This window comes from Gadus morhua, chromosome 1, assembly GCF_902167405.1.
Source record: "Gadus morhua chromosome 1, gadMor3.0, whole genome shotgun sequence".
Taxonomy (NCBI): domain Eukaryota; kingdom Metazoa; phylum Chordata; class Actinopteri; order Gadiformes; family Gadidae; genus Gadus; species Gadus morhua.
Window position 1 is genome coordinate 6,695,776 of NC_044048.1, and position 13,605 is coordinate 6,709,380.

General features: G+C 43.6%; 1 protein-coding gene across 1 annotated transcript; it reads right to left on the minus strand.

The window, feature by feature from the left end:
• Positions 1 to 2,380: 2,380 nt before the first annotated feature.
• LOC115549151 (uncharacterized) lies at positions 2,381 to 3,888 on the minus strand. The gene is made up of 3 exons (XM_030364174.1): positions 3,157 to 3,888; positions 2,782 to 2,923; positions 2,381 to 2,660 (listed from the first exon to the last, which is right to left on the minus strand). Exons 1-3 carry the CDS (start codon positions 3,833 to 3,835, stop codon positions 2,381 to 2,383), a joined length of 1,101 nt encoding a protein of 366 aa, XP_030220034.1. The 5' UTR covers positions 3,836 to 3,888.
• Between the last annotated feature and the right edge of the window lie 9,717 nt (positions 3,889 to 13,605).

Below are 13,605 nucleotides of genomic sequence, written 5' to 3' on the forward strand. Positions count from 1 at the left end.
ATGAGTTTTTTTGCGGGAGAGACGGGCTGGAAAAGGGTTTGTTGGGGAGAGCACATGTTTTACTGTATTGTTGAATGACATATCCGCAACATAAGATTGAAGAAAAAGTTCAACACAAACTTGAAAACTTGAAAGCTCCACCGGACCGGTTCACATACGACCCGGTCAGTTAATTGACAGAAGTAGCTGAACAGTGGCCTGCTAACTAACGCAGCTAGCGACGCTACTGCCACGGGGTTTCCGAGAAACCGCCGCACGAGATAGCGGGTGTGACCACGCGGGTTGGCTGTCCTGGCTCGGGCGAAAGGAATAACGCGGCAAGCAGTGAGGAGCGCCTGTGTCCTTTCCACGGACTTCCTTAGGACTTTCACAGACTTCCACGGACTTTCCCTGTAGCCTACTCTCACGGACTTCCACGGACCTTCAAGGAAGCCCATCGCGTTTCAACTGGACGTGTGAGTAGCCAACGAGTTCTCTTGGCTCGGAGAAGCGAAGAGGACTATTCTTCAACAGGCCTGCAACGGGCCTTGTAAAGGATTGTTTGATTTTGTTTATTTTATGTGCCGGCTTAGTTAGTAATGTTAATTACTTGTAGCCTGTATGGTAGTAGGATGTGCGATATATATATTGTTCTCAAATAAGTAAACGTTTTAACTACTTATTGTTGGTTGGCTTACTAAATACGTGTAGTGTGGATAATGTGTGTTTAGTGGTTAATATTTAATAAGGGTGCTGGAGTAATATGGTTAGCATAATATAGGAAATCAAAAATAATAATTTAAGATTGATTGAAGAACCTACCCAGCTAACACACGACCATACGGCAACGTTGCCTATACGTCGCCATTTGGTCATGGCAACATTACCTCCTGGCAACGTTGTGGCAACATCGCCATGACGTTGCCTACAGGAAGTTGCCATAAAGTAAACAAATAACATTGCCGCGACGTAGTGGCTTGGTAATTTTGCTAACGTTGCCACTTGGTAGCGTGAGTGACGTTGCCACAACGTAGTGGTGTGGTCATTTGCTAACGTTGCCACTTGGTAGGGGAGAGCCGGGTCGATTGAAACACTTTTCAGTTAAACGTCTTTTTCAAAGATGACGTTACGTATACAAATAATTTTAACATGTGATCAACAACTCACAGGTGTGTTCTCTTAGTTACAAGTGAAATTTAATACATATGTTGGACGATCGAGCTGCTTTTTAACTTTGAACGTAAGTTGACATTTGTTTCAAACGCCCCGCCTAGTAGGGACGTTTGAAACACACATGCGGGACGATTGAAACAGCATATTTTAAAAAGAATCTATTGCCCTTACTCTTGTTTTTATGCAACATACTAGACAACATACTAGTTTACTCGTCATTGCTAAAATCTCACATAATTCCGCATCATATAAATAGGTCAAAATATATTTTTGGCCCGTGCGTAATTATCAAGATGCACATTTCGATTAAAACTCACCTTTCTTCTTTTGGACGACTACATTTGCATTAAATTTACTTATTTCCCTGTCCTAAGTCATGTTTAAGGATACCCAGTTGAACATCCTTTTATTTATTTTAAACAAAAACGACCAGGTCAACAGGATATCACGAGACCTGTTACAGCGGAAATTTATCCAAGCGCCGCACAGGGTTAATTTCTTTTCGACACGCACAGCCTGGCGCACAGAAGCATCCGGAGTCTCTGTGGACAGGTAAGTGGCTAAACTTATTTTATCTGATAAATATTGTGTAATAGTCTGCACATTGACATGAACATTATGTTGAAATCATATAACAAGCAGAACTTTGATTAAGATTGCACTCTAGCTGATTGATGGTAATGGCTGGAGAAAAAGATAAATCGGCATGCCATGTGTCATGACCAAGAGCAAGGGTGTAGAAGGCTAGCCTATAGCTTATACCCAGCAGTTTTTAAGTGTGCATGTCCACTAAATTCAATTATTATTGTCATAATTTAATGTAGCCGTTGTTATTTTGGATGCGTTACAATCATGGATGAAAAGTAGGCCTACCCAGCGAAATATTTAATAGCCCAGCTCCCACTCATAGCCTAACCCAGGCCTAATAGTTAGTTAGTTAATCAGTCTAGAATGTTAACTGAATTGTGCTGTAGGCCTACATTTACAGTATTTCCACTGCAAACTAGTGCAGACACATGGACAGTATAGTAGGCTGAATATTTTTATTCTTTGTCACACAGGTGACACAGGTGGTGTGCACTCCCGTCGGTGCAAGCCTCATGCGACCACTTATAACAAAAGACACACTGGACCCACTCTTCCCCAGGCATCGAGGCGCTGAAGAGCTCGGAGCACACGAGGCAGCTGACGTCCTCGCTGGATAGGCCTAAATAAATTGGAGAAGTAATCAATGTAAGTAAGCAATGGTGGTGAACTCTGCTGCCTCCGGAACAGGACAAACTAGGCCTAAGGTGGGGCTGACTCCATCAGCGGGCCAGGTGATGGTGGGAGGAGCAGCTGAGGTGGCAACTCCAGCAACTCCGGCATCAGGAGCGGGCGAGAACAGCCTCTTCTTGGGAGCCCGAGAGGAGGGAGGCTGCTTGGCGGGACGACGCTGCTTCCCAGTTCCCTGCTTTTCCGCCTCTAAAGCAGCCCTCACCGGGGTGTCCGTAAGTATAGCAGTTGTCCTGAAAACGTTAAATTGGACGTTTTAATGATAATTGAATTACTTTAAATGTGGTAGGTCTACATGACTGTAGACAAAGGAAGTCCAGACAAGATATGAGATGCAAGAGTAACTCCACTTGCCTCTTTCTCCCTCTTCTCTTTGTGATCTTTCTAGGTCCGGCCTTAGGGTAAGGCCGGACGATGTCCGGGCTGAACTCAACGGCCTCTCCCTCAGGCCGGACAGCTTCGTCAGGCCCGGCAGCTCGATCAGGTACATCCATGCCTGCCAAAGGACACATTTAAAAAAATACACACTTTTAAATAAATGTTTATAAACTCACCCTCCTGATCCTGGTTAAATACCCTGATGTGAGAGTTGTGGCCTGGTGGTCTAGCAGCTTCTCTGCCGTCCACTACCCTATGGACTTTTTTTATGAACTTGGACTTATGGGACTATTTACTTATCTATTATGAACTCTGTTTAATCCTCTGTTGCTTCTGATGAAGTGTTCCTACCTGAAGTGGCACCTGGAGAAGCGCTGACCTCGTCACCCGAAGCCTGGGGAGGAGGACGGTCTGTGGAATAGGCTCCGGCGAAGTCCTTTTCCTCAAACGCAGAGGGGTTAAAAGGCCAGATCCCTGGACTTGAGAACCCGGAGGTAATGTTGTTCACTGTCGCAGCCTTTGGTAAGGCTTCAGCAACGATGGAGGGCACATCATAAATGGAGATGTTGATCCCTGGGTGGCTCCTCATCCACCTGTCCGCCGCACTGTTTACGTACCCCTTTAGGGGGCCGAAGACACTAATGTCCATTGGCTGCAACCTGTGGGTGCAGTGGGGAGGGAATGACAGCAGCACTATGCCATTAGCTCTGCAGTAATCAATTGCTGCAATTGACAGGTGGGACGGGTGATTGTCCAGCAGGAGGAGCAGCTTCGACTCCTTGGACACACGGGTGTGCCTGGTGAAGTGGGCCAGGTACAGGAGGAAGTCTGGCTCCTTCATCCAGCCAGTTGGGTTGCCGCTGCCAGCACAGCCAACGGGTCCACCCCTCAGGAAGTGGTCTTTGAACCGCTTACGGGGGAAGATGAAGAATGGCGGAACAAGGTCGTCCTGCGCATTGCCTGCCAAGGCAACTGTGACCAGGGTCCCCCTCTCCGCTGAGGTCACTGACCCGACCTGCTTCTGCCCCATCTGGGCGACGACACGGTCTGGCACCTGGACAGTGGTGACCCCTGTAAATAGTTGTGAGTATAGTTGTGTATATATATATAGTTGTGTGTATATAGTTGTGTTTTTTGTTAATAAAGTTCATATTAAATACCGCTTTCATCAATGTTCCAAATGTCCTTGGCCTGGAACTGGTGCCGTTCCAGCACCGTCTTTAAATTTTGGTGGAACAAGTTTACATTTGTTTGGTTGAAGCTGGACAATCGCTGTTGGCTAGTGGCCTCTGGACGCCGAAGGGAGAGGCTGCCACTGCGCTCCATGAAGGAGGTGAACCAGTCCTTCCCCGCCATGCTCTTCCTCGACCAGGATGCAGGGAATGGGCAGCTGAAGTGGACTGCCAGCTCAAAGGCAAATTTTCTGACCTGAAGGGGTCATAAAAAGTTGATGTTTATGTTTATGTTATTTGTTCATATTTATTAAATCATATTTATTAATTAAAGCATGTGCATAGCATACTTGTGTGCCTGTCCTACAACTTATGTAGCCCTTTTCACAACACTGACCTCATTAGGGGTGAGCCCAAAATAAATGGCTGCTGCCCTCTTCAGGTAGTCCCTGACCTTTCCCTCCTGCGCTGCGTTAAAAACCCTATTGTGTGGGTTATAGCCAGGGGACCTAGCCGCTTCACTGCCCTCTTCTGCCCTCCGCTTGAGGTAGCGTGACAACGTCACATGGTTAATGTTGTTGGCCAACGCTGCCTGCCTCACTGAGCTCCCAGAATTGACCTCGCTGCAGGCCCTGGAATACACCCATGCAGGAACCTGCCCACGGGAGGTGGTTCTCCTTCTCACGCGCGGCATTTTTCACTCGGTAATAATCTGTTGATGCATGTGATAAACACGTTTTGTTCATTCAAAATATGTTATTAATTCAAAGCAATAATTATTCATTGCAAAACATTGATTAATTCTGTGATTTATACAGGTAATGATCGTGCAATGTTCGCGTAATTACGCATGGTATGTGCGGGACGTTTGAAACAGGTGTTTCAATCGTCCCGCCAGCGACTACTGACACTTAAACCTTTTTTACCTCTAAACTTCAAAACTGTGACATTGCACACTTTATCACAGGTTTAAATACTAATTCATCTGTTGTATAGTGATATTATTATGGCATGAAACAAAAAAATACAACTATTTATTACAAAAAAACTACCGCAGGAAGGATTTTACTTACAGCTCTCGAAAACAGGTTCGCGGGATAACATCTGAACGGCGTGACGTCATTACATGAAATTTCCCGGGGTTGGTCAGTCTTGCTTGCTGAACGTAGTGACGAATTTTGACGTGAAAGCCTTGCGTGGTTTTCGAGTAAATCGCTGTGTTTCAATCGTCCCGTGTTTCAATCGACCCGGCTCTCCGCTACTGTTAATAACGTTGCCGCGACGTAGTGGTGTGGTCATTTGCTAACGTTGCCACTTGGTAGCGTGAGTGACGTTGCCACAACGTAGTGGTGTGGTCATTTAATAACGTTGCCACTTGGTACTGTTAATAACGTTGCCGCGACGTAGTGGTGTGGTAATTTGCTAACGTTGCCGCTTGGTACTGTTAATAACGTTGCCGTGACGTAGTGGTGTGGTCATTTGCTAACGTTGCCGCTTGGTACTGTTAATAACGTTGCCGCGAGGTAATGGTGTGGTCATTTGCTAACGTTGCCACTTGGTAACGCAAGTAATGTCACGGCTACGTAGTGGTGTGGTCATTTACTTACCGTGATGTCAAACTTCAGAATTACACTGGCTGTTTGTGTCCAACACAAATATTAGGTTAAATCAGAAAATGTCACCACTTTTATTGTTTATTTACTACTTAGTGATGACTCAATTCCCACAACAAATATTTGTGCTCAACTATGTTGACCATCCAGAACTACATAACAATTCTCATTTCCACAAACTCTGTCATTGTGTTGAAAAATAGAAATGAAATATATTCAGATACTGAATTGATGAATCATTTATTTCAAATGCATATACAGGGACCAAATCACGACAATTCTTTCTATTAACAAAACATTTGAAGTAAAATTCATGCGTTTCACGGATTCAAGTGAACAAACCACATTAAAGGTTTACATTGGTCAACCAGGACAGAGCATAAAGGCCGTGGAGAGGCTGAGGTGGAGAGTATAGCTAAACAGTGACTGCTAATCAGAATCCAATCCAAACTAATATTAATGCTGTCTATTGCAATTTTAAGAAAATAACAGCAGTGCCTGACCCACAGGATAAGACTGACCTGACAATCAACCTGAGTTTAATCTTAGTATTTGGTAACCAAGGCTGAAATAAGGTCATCAATGCAATTTGAAATTGTGTGAGTGAGAGTGGGGTTGGGCAATGATATAATCACGGGTGTTTTGTTGAGGCTGCAAACTCGAGGTTCTGATGTCGAGTGGCCCAGATAACCACCCCACGATCACGAGTGCTGTGTTGCTTTGATACATTAATTAAACCGCCGACTAATAAACCTTAAAACACCAGATCATCCTATTATTATACGAATTGCCCCCCAGTTTTCGATCAAGCTGAAGTTGTCCTTAAGCTGCAGAGAGGCTGGCTCAACGGTCGCTGCCGAGTCAGGGTTGTGAAGATGTCCTGTTGATTCCGGATGTCTCTTAAATGGTGGATCCCAGCGTCTTCAGTTCGGTCCCTGGTAAAAGAAAAAAGGTACTAATTTAATACTTTCTGTTCAAACACACCCACACACACACACACACACACACACACACACACACACACACACACACACACACACACACACACACACACGAGGAGCAGTTGAATAACATATCAAGCGAAATGAAAAAGTGTGTGAGGACAGCTATACAAGAACAATTGTGTCTAGTTTACTAAGTTTGACCAAATCGGTCTTGATTTTATGCCTGTAGCTCACAGCTGCACAAGATGTGAGAAGGGACCAAGTAATCTCCATGCTGCCCTCTGCAATACTTGGCAAAGAAGAGACCAAACATTGTTAATGCAAGCTTTCCTTTTCGATGTCTATGCTTACCTAAATCTTATTTTGCTTTAAAATATAAAAAATTGAAAAAAGAAAAAAAGATTTTCGATGGCGCCATTTCCACACTTTCTTTTACAGTTTGTTGTTTTGTTGTAATTCTATTGTTATAATTTATGACACCATGAAATAAGAATCTCAATGTTAACGTTTTATTTTAATATTTGTATTTGTTTTTTTGCATTTACACAGTACATTGCAATATGATGGTCGATTCTGTGTGGTTGAATTGAACTAAATTGAAATTGAATAACAGAATGCCTTAAAGGCTGATATCTAACATGTCTGAAATTAAAACTTTAATTTCATACTGGATCTTGCTATCAGTTCAAGCTTTTTCGTTCCCTGTTTAACAACAAATTAATCCACAGAAGGGCACATGTTGGTAGGGCTGTGCGATGAGGGATTTTTTTTTCACAATATACCATATATATCTCGATACTTATAAATATCATCTGAAGGACCCCATCATTTATTATATAGGCCTACTGTATTATTAACCCAAATACTTGGGTTTGTATATTATATCATCACACAACGTGACGCAAAAGGAACACTGGAACAGAAACAAGGTTGAAACGCTGGCTCAAATCCTCAGGTTCTGTCCCTTCCTGTTTACTCACTGTTGGTTGGTATGCCATAAAAACTAAGTAAGGGGGCCATACTGTCCCCACGAATGTGATGGCGTTTATAGAACCAGGCATTAAAGGTCTCGTGCGATAAAGACAGTTAAACCCAGTACTTCCAAAGTTAGAGGTCTCGTGCAATAAAGACGGTTAATACCCTGTACTTCCAAATTTGTCTTTGTGGGTTTTGAGACAGGAGAGAAAAGAGATAGAATACAGAAGAATACAGAAGAATTTCGAAAATATATCATTACTAGAATTATTAGGTAAGGTAAGTTAATTTGAAGTAGCTATTTATTTCCAATGTTTATATTTTTAATGTTAGTAGTATAGACCATTCTGATAACGATGACATTCGCGAAATCTTAAATTAGCTATAGTACTACCATGACAACGATAACCAGGCGTTAGCTAGGCGGTGCTAATGGCTAATGAACTAGCTAGTTAAAGGAGCATTTCACCGGTGGAGGCATGAATATGTATTGAAATTGGATCCTATATGTAGTGGAATAATAAAATAAAATTCTAATTTGGTGCAGTCTTGACCAAGAAAAGGCAGAAAGTGACTTTTTGGCGCTTGTGGATTGAATACAACAACTCCCACCATGCACAGCTTCGCTGGCGGCCACTCCCGCTGATCATCTCCGCCTATCGGACACCTACTTGTTCCATCTACTAATGGAACAAATCAGAGTGGAGCTTGACCCGACGTCACTGGCAGAGAGTAGTGACGCTTGCACAGAAGCATACGGCCGACATCTTTCTTTATTCTGGGTGGAAATAGTAACATAGTTACGCAATTAAATGCGTTTATGTAAACATTTTTAACGAGAAATGTGCATTTTAATTTCATAATGTTCGCTCATTGAATGTGAAGGATGTTTGGTTTGATAGTTATGACGAAGAGGGAACGCTCCATTCACTTGCATGGACAGCGTCTCTGGTTGCTAAGCAACCTCAACGTCTTGGCGGACTATCTGCTGATCAACACTACGAATGCTGGAAACACACCAGACACACCATGTGAAGTTATTTAACCCGATTATTGTTATTTATTTAATCTATTTAATCTAACCCGATCTAAACTCTATCATGCACCCAAATACGGCGGCGTTTGGGTTTCCTACCTCGGACTCCTAAATCCAGCGCAGCCACAGGCGCGTTGGCGCGTTGAACCATTTTTGTGACACACAATGATCAAGCTTCAAGTTAGGCACGTTACACGCGTTTGGTGTGGCCGTAGCCCGTGTCCACCAAAAGCGTTTATTTATGCGGTTTCACCCAAAAAATCCGCTTTGTGTGGACGGGGCCAAGAAGGCGAACACACGTGACCAAGACGGGGAGACAGCGCCAGGCGACTTACGCCACTATCTGCCAATGGATCGTGGATGCCTGGGCTGATATAACAGTCTCAACTGTGGTCTAAGCTTTCACGAAGGCAGGAATAATCACTGAACTGCCAGGCAACAGCAGCGACACTGACTCGGATAATGACGAGAGGGATCCGGGCATGTTGGATGCCGTACTCGCCCAACTGTTCAATTCGGACACACAAGAATTCGAGGGATTCGTAGACGGGGAATGAACTGAAAAAGTGAGCTTATTGTTAAGAGATATTGATATTGATCAGATATTGATGAGATATTGTTAATATGCACATTAACGTTTGAACATCGTTACCATGGGAGTGACTGGAGTTGTCAGAACGCTTAATAAAGTTTGACTTTATCTGACTGTTTTGTGGACATTCCCTTTAGCACAGCTCGGTCTAGTCGATGCATAACGCAACCCCAGTCAAACGTTTGACTGCAGTATCTTCTATTCTATGCGCCTTTATAATCCGGTGCGCCCTATACATGAAAACAGTTCTAAAATAGGCCATTCATCAAAGGTGCGCCTTATAGTGCGGAAAATACGGTAGTCCTCATTTGTATTTCTTTCGAAATGGTGAACTTCTATGTCAGATCCAGTACCCTCCGCCAATGTACTTCAGTTTTATCAACAGCCTCTGTTATCTTAGCTTCAGACGCTGTGGATGTTAGTTTCTGCTGGTGAAGTCCCACCCACTGGCACTGCTCTAATAGGTCTGTAGCGTCAGTGGGTCCCACCCCCTAGAGGGGGGTGGGACTAGTGGTTGTAGTCTTACGAGAATCATCCCCTCTTACACTTCCTGTTTTCTTGTACGCAAAAATCGTCATATTGCGTCATTAAAAACAGGAAGTGTTGGAGATCTATACGGATCTCTCCAGTCTCTCCAGAAAATAAGGGAATGATGCTAGACCATCCAAAAATATGCGGGGGGTTCTAAAAATACAAAGCTTATGTGAAATGGGTGAAGTTGCCCTTTAAACACTGATGATACTCAAATGATATGTGCTTATAGGCAGAGGCAAATTACACTTAATACTCAAGTGTAGTAATTGTTTAAGTCAACACCACGAAGTATGATGATGACAGCAAGAATAGTGTAAACTTTAGCAGGCTACTTAGCCAACTTAACAGGCCGATGGGGCTATCGGCAATGCTATAAAATGCCATTGTGAGCCAGCTGTAGCCTCTGTAACTTGACTTCACATTTATCCTGTCATTCAGGGTAAATTATGATTTAACGGGCTTTAACAGTTTTAAGATGGAATTAATTTTGGTTGCCTTTTGGATGTGCAATGACCACAACTTGCTAATATCGACGAAATCGGGCGGGAATCAACAAAGAGGCAGAGGCACTCACCTCTGTCGCGTGCAGTCGTAACGTTGCATTTATTTGTTTTAACTATAATGCTGTTGCACGAGCTTGCAATGGTAGTGCTAGTACCACAAGGCGCGAAAAAACAGCTTTGTCTAAGCAAAGGATATCTACATACCGTAGCTTTCCGTTCCTCGCCATGTCTTCTTTTACTCCGTCAAGCAGGGTGTTCTGCCAATTTCTGCTACCGATCATATTGTGCTTCCTGGTCTGTTCTGCGCATGCGCATGATTACGCTATTGATTCCGCGTTGTGGTATTGGTGTAAAATACACATACAGTACCCCTGAAATCTCCAATAAAGACGTTATTATAATACAGTATCAAATTATGCTCCCCATATTCTTACAGTGTACATGGGGTTAGTGGTGTACAATAACGTGATTCTGTAGTGGGAGCATCGTTTGATAGAGGCAGTTGGTCTACAGATGAAATACGCTACCTGACACATAAGAATATGGGGAGCATAATTGTATGCTGTATTAAAATGCCTTTATTGGAGATTTCAGGGGTATAGTATGTGTATTTTACAATTTTACGCATGTCATGCGCATGCGCCGAAGTAGGTAGCGAAATCTAATAGGTAGCAGTTGGCAGAAGGTGTTGTAGCAAACTGCAAGAAGTTCATAAGCATTTGGTTAGCTATGTGTCCCTCTGTCTGCAGACTAAATGCCACCAATGCTAATCTTAACTTACCTTATTGAGGATTTCAAGCGAAAACGACCAAGTATCAGTAGGTCTGGGTCCCCACCGTGAAGTGTTGGCGGGAATAGGAGGAAATTAGCCTGGCAATCGTAGATTGCGCGTCGGTCTGGGGAGGCTGCCGTCAATTTCTTCAATCAGCACAAGAGGCGCGATCAACTGGCGTAGTTCAAATGGGTTAACCCCTAATCCTTACAATAAACTCCCGCAAACAGCTAGGACTAATCGAAACACGATTTAAAGGAGAGCCCTTCTAACCAATCAGAGGCGAGAATCCGGGACTTATCCAACGAAAAAATATATCATACCCAGTCTAGGAGGAAATATGAACGAGTACTCGATTGACGCTTGTGTGACGTCAAGTTCTAAAAAATGAAATAAAAATCGACCAGAGATAACTTGTTGTCAGTCAATTTTAAAGAAATCCACCAATCACTATAATAGGCTAATAATAGTAATCCTGAACTAGAGATGCAATTTGCAATTGCAATATAAAGGTCATGCAAATCCAGAATATGGTGCCATTAAACCACCTGGCCCAATGTTTTGTAGGACCTTTCAGTTTTGATTTAAGATTAATTTACACATTCCCATCTTCTTCTTTACCTGCACAAAAGCTAGGCCTAGTCCTTTACTGTTTCACACTGTATATGTATCATGAACTGTACTGTTTAAAAGTTTAACACAATTACATTAATTTCCTATGCATTTCTTTTTGCATCATAGATCATTCCCTCCAGTCCCCGTTGACCTCATTCTTGTCAGGTATGTGTATAAAGCCTTGTCAGCCTTAAAAAGCCAATTCAGAACAAAGATTCACAATGCAACGTAACAAAACCGTTGTAGATAGAAGTTGCAGCAGTGTGAATTGAACGTTGCAAGTCGTCATAAGACAGTTGAATTGCAGTTACAAGGTTTTAGAACACTTTTACTTCAGTGCTGATGACGTCTTGCCACTCACGTCAGTCAAGGCCAGCAGAGGCTTCACGATATTATTAGGAGAGTAGGAGAAAATAACTATCCACTTTGCGTATGAAACGCTACTGTTTGCAAAACATCAGTCGCGTAACAAGTATGCCAAGTATGCTACAGCTTTATTGGTTAACGTTACCAGCAAGCTAGTTAGTAAAAATAAGTGGTATAGTAAAGGTGTCGTTATGGAAACGGTGGTGATGTTGATAGAAGTTGCATGGGTGTGAACCCTGTTGCATGTATTTTCATCGCAAATCTTTGGTCTGAAGCCCGCATTTGCATCACAAATCTTTGGTCTGAAGCCTGCTATAAGACAGTTTATGGCTAGATTGTATTGAAACCTCAATCACACGTTAAAATGTGAAACATTTTATTTCACAGGATGAGTGAGGAGAAACAGTTACGGGCAAGGCAGTACCTCCGTTCATGGAGATCTGCTAAACAAGTGATGAATAGGATAGCTGAAAGCACTGCCAGTGTTTGTGTCACAGAACACCATGTGGCTGATGCCAGATTGTCCAGCAGTCCATCCGGTGTTCTTGCGCCTGTTGGTGACATGGACAACTCCTTGGACTTGGATGAGTCATTTGAGGATCGTTCTGCTTTGGAGGATGACCTCGATGACTGGATGGATGTTGATCCCTCTGATGATGAGGAGGAAGAGGTTTTTGGGGATGACCTGGAGGCGTCCGACCAGGGTCCGGCATCGCTCGCATCTGACCTCGCTAGCTGGGCTTGCCAGTTTCAGGTGAAACACAATGCTGTTGATGACCTTTTGAAAGTTTTGAGAGGTCACGGACACACTGACCTGCCTTCCACCACCAGGACACTCCTGAAGACACCCAGGGAGGTCAGGATCACTTCAAAGTCTGGTATGGAGTATGTCCATTTTCCTATCAAGGACAAATTGCAACAGACTCTATTGAGATACCCAGCAGACCAGGTCCCTGACTGTGTTGACCTTTCCTTCAACGTAGATGGGCTACCTCTGTTTAAGAGCTCAGGAAGAACAATGTGGCCCATCCTTTGTGCTGTCCATTTAAAACCAGTGTCAGTCTTCCCTATCACCCTGACTTGTGGAGGTTCGAAGCCACAGAATCTGGAATTCCTGGAAGACATGGTGATGGATGTCAACAACCTCCTGTCCAGTGGCCTGCAACATAGGAACAATACAATAAAATTCAACATTCTATGTTTTGTGTGCGATGCTCCTGCAAAGGCCTTTGTGAAGAATGTAAAACTTTGCGCAGGCTATTATGGGTGTGACCGGTGTGTGCAGAGGGGTGAGTGGTATGAGAAGGTTACTTACCAAGACAGAGGTGGTGGCTCGTAGTGACGACTCCTTCCGCCAACAGACACAGGGCGAGCATCATCATGGCAGCACCCCGCTTTTGGATTTACCCATAAACATGATCAGTGCATTTCCCATCGATTACATGCACCAGGCATGCTTGGGTGTAATGAAGAGGCTTCTCTTCATGTGGTGCAGAGGAGTGAAGGGCCTGAAGATGTCGGCAACCCAAATAGAGGAGGTCAGCAGCAGGCTCACCAACCTCCGTCCACACATCCCTTCCAGCTTCGCTCGCAAACCGAAAACCGAGAGATCTTAAAGAGCTTGAGAGATGGAAGGCAACGGAACATAGGCAGTTTATGTTATATACAGGAAAGATTG

What these genes read in the sequence shown, in the direction of transcription:
- LOC115549151 (XM_030364174.1), bottom strand. Translation starts at nt 3,835, where the DNA reads ATGGGGCAGAAGCAGGTCGGGTCAGTGACCTCAGCGGAGAGGGGGACC. An exon ending in TTCTCCAGGTGCCACTTCAG is followed by an intron (nt 2,924 to 3,156) that starts GTAGGAACACTT and finishes GTCCTTTGGCAG; the next exon opens with GCATGGATGTACCTGATCGA. An exon ending in AAGAGAAGAGGGAGAAAGAG is followed by an intron (nt 2,661 to 2,781) that starts GCAAGTGGAGTT and finishes TAACGTTTTCAG; the next exon opens with GACAACTGCTATACTTACGG.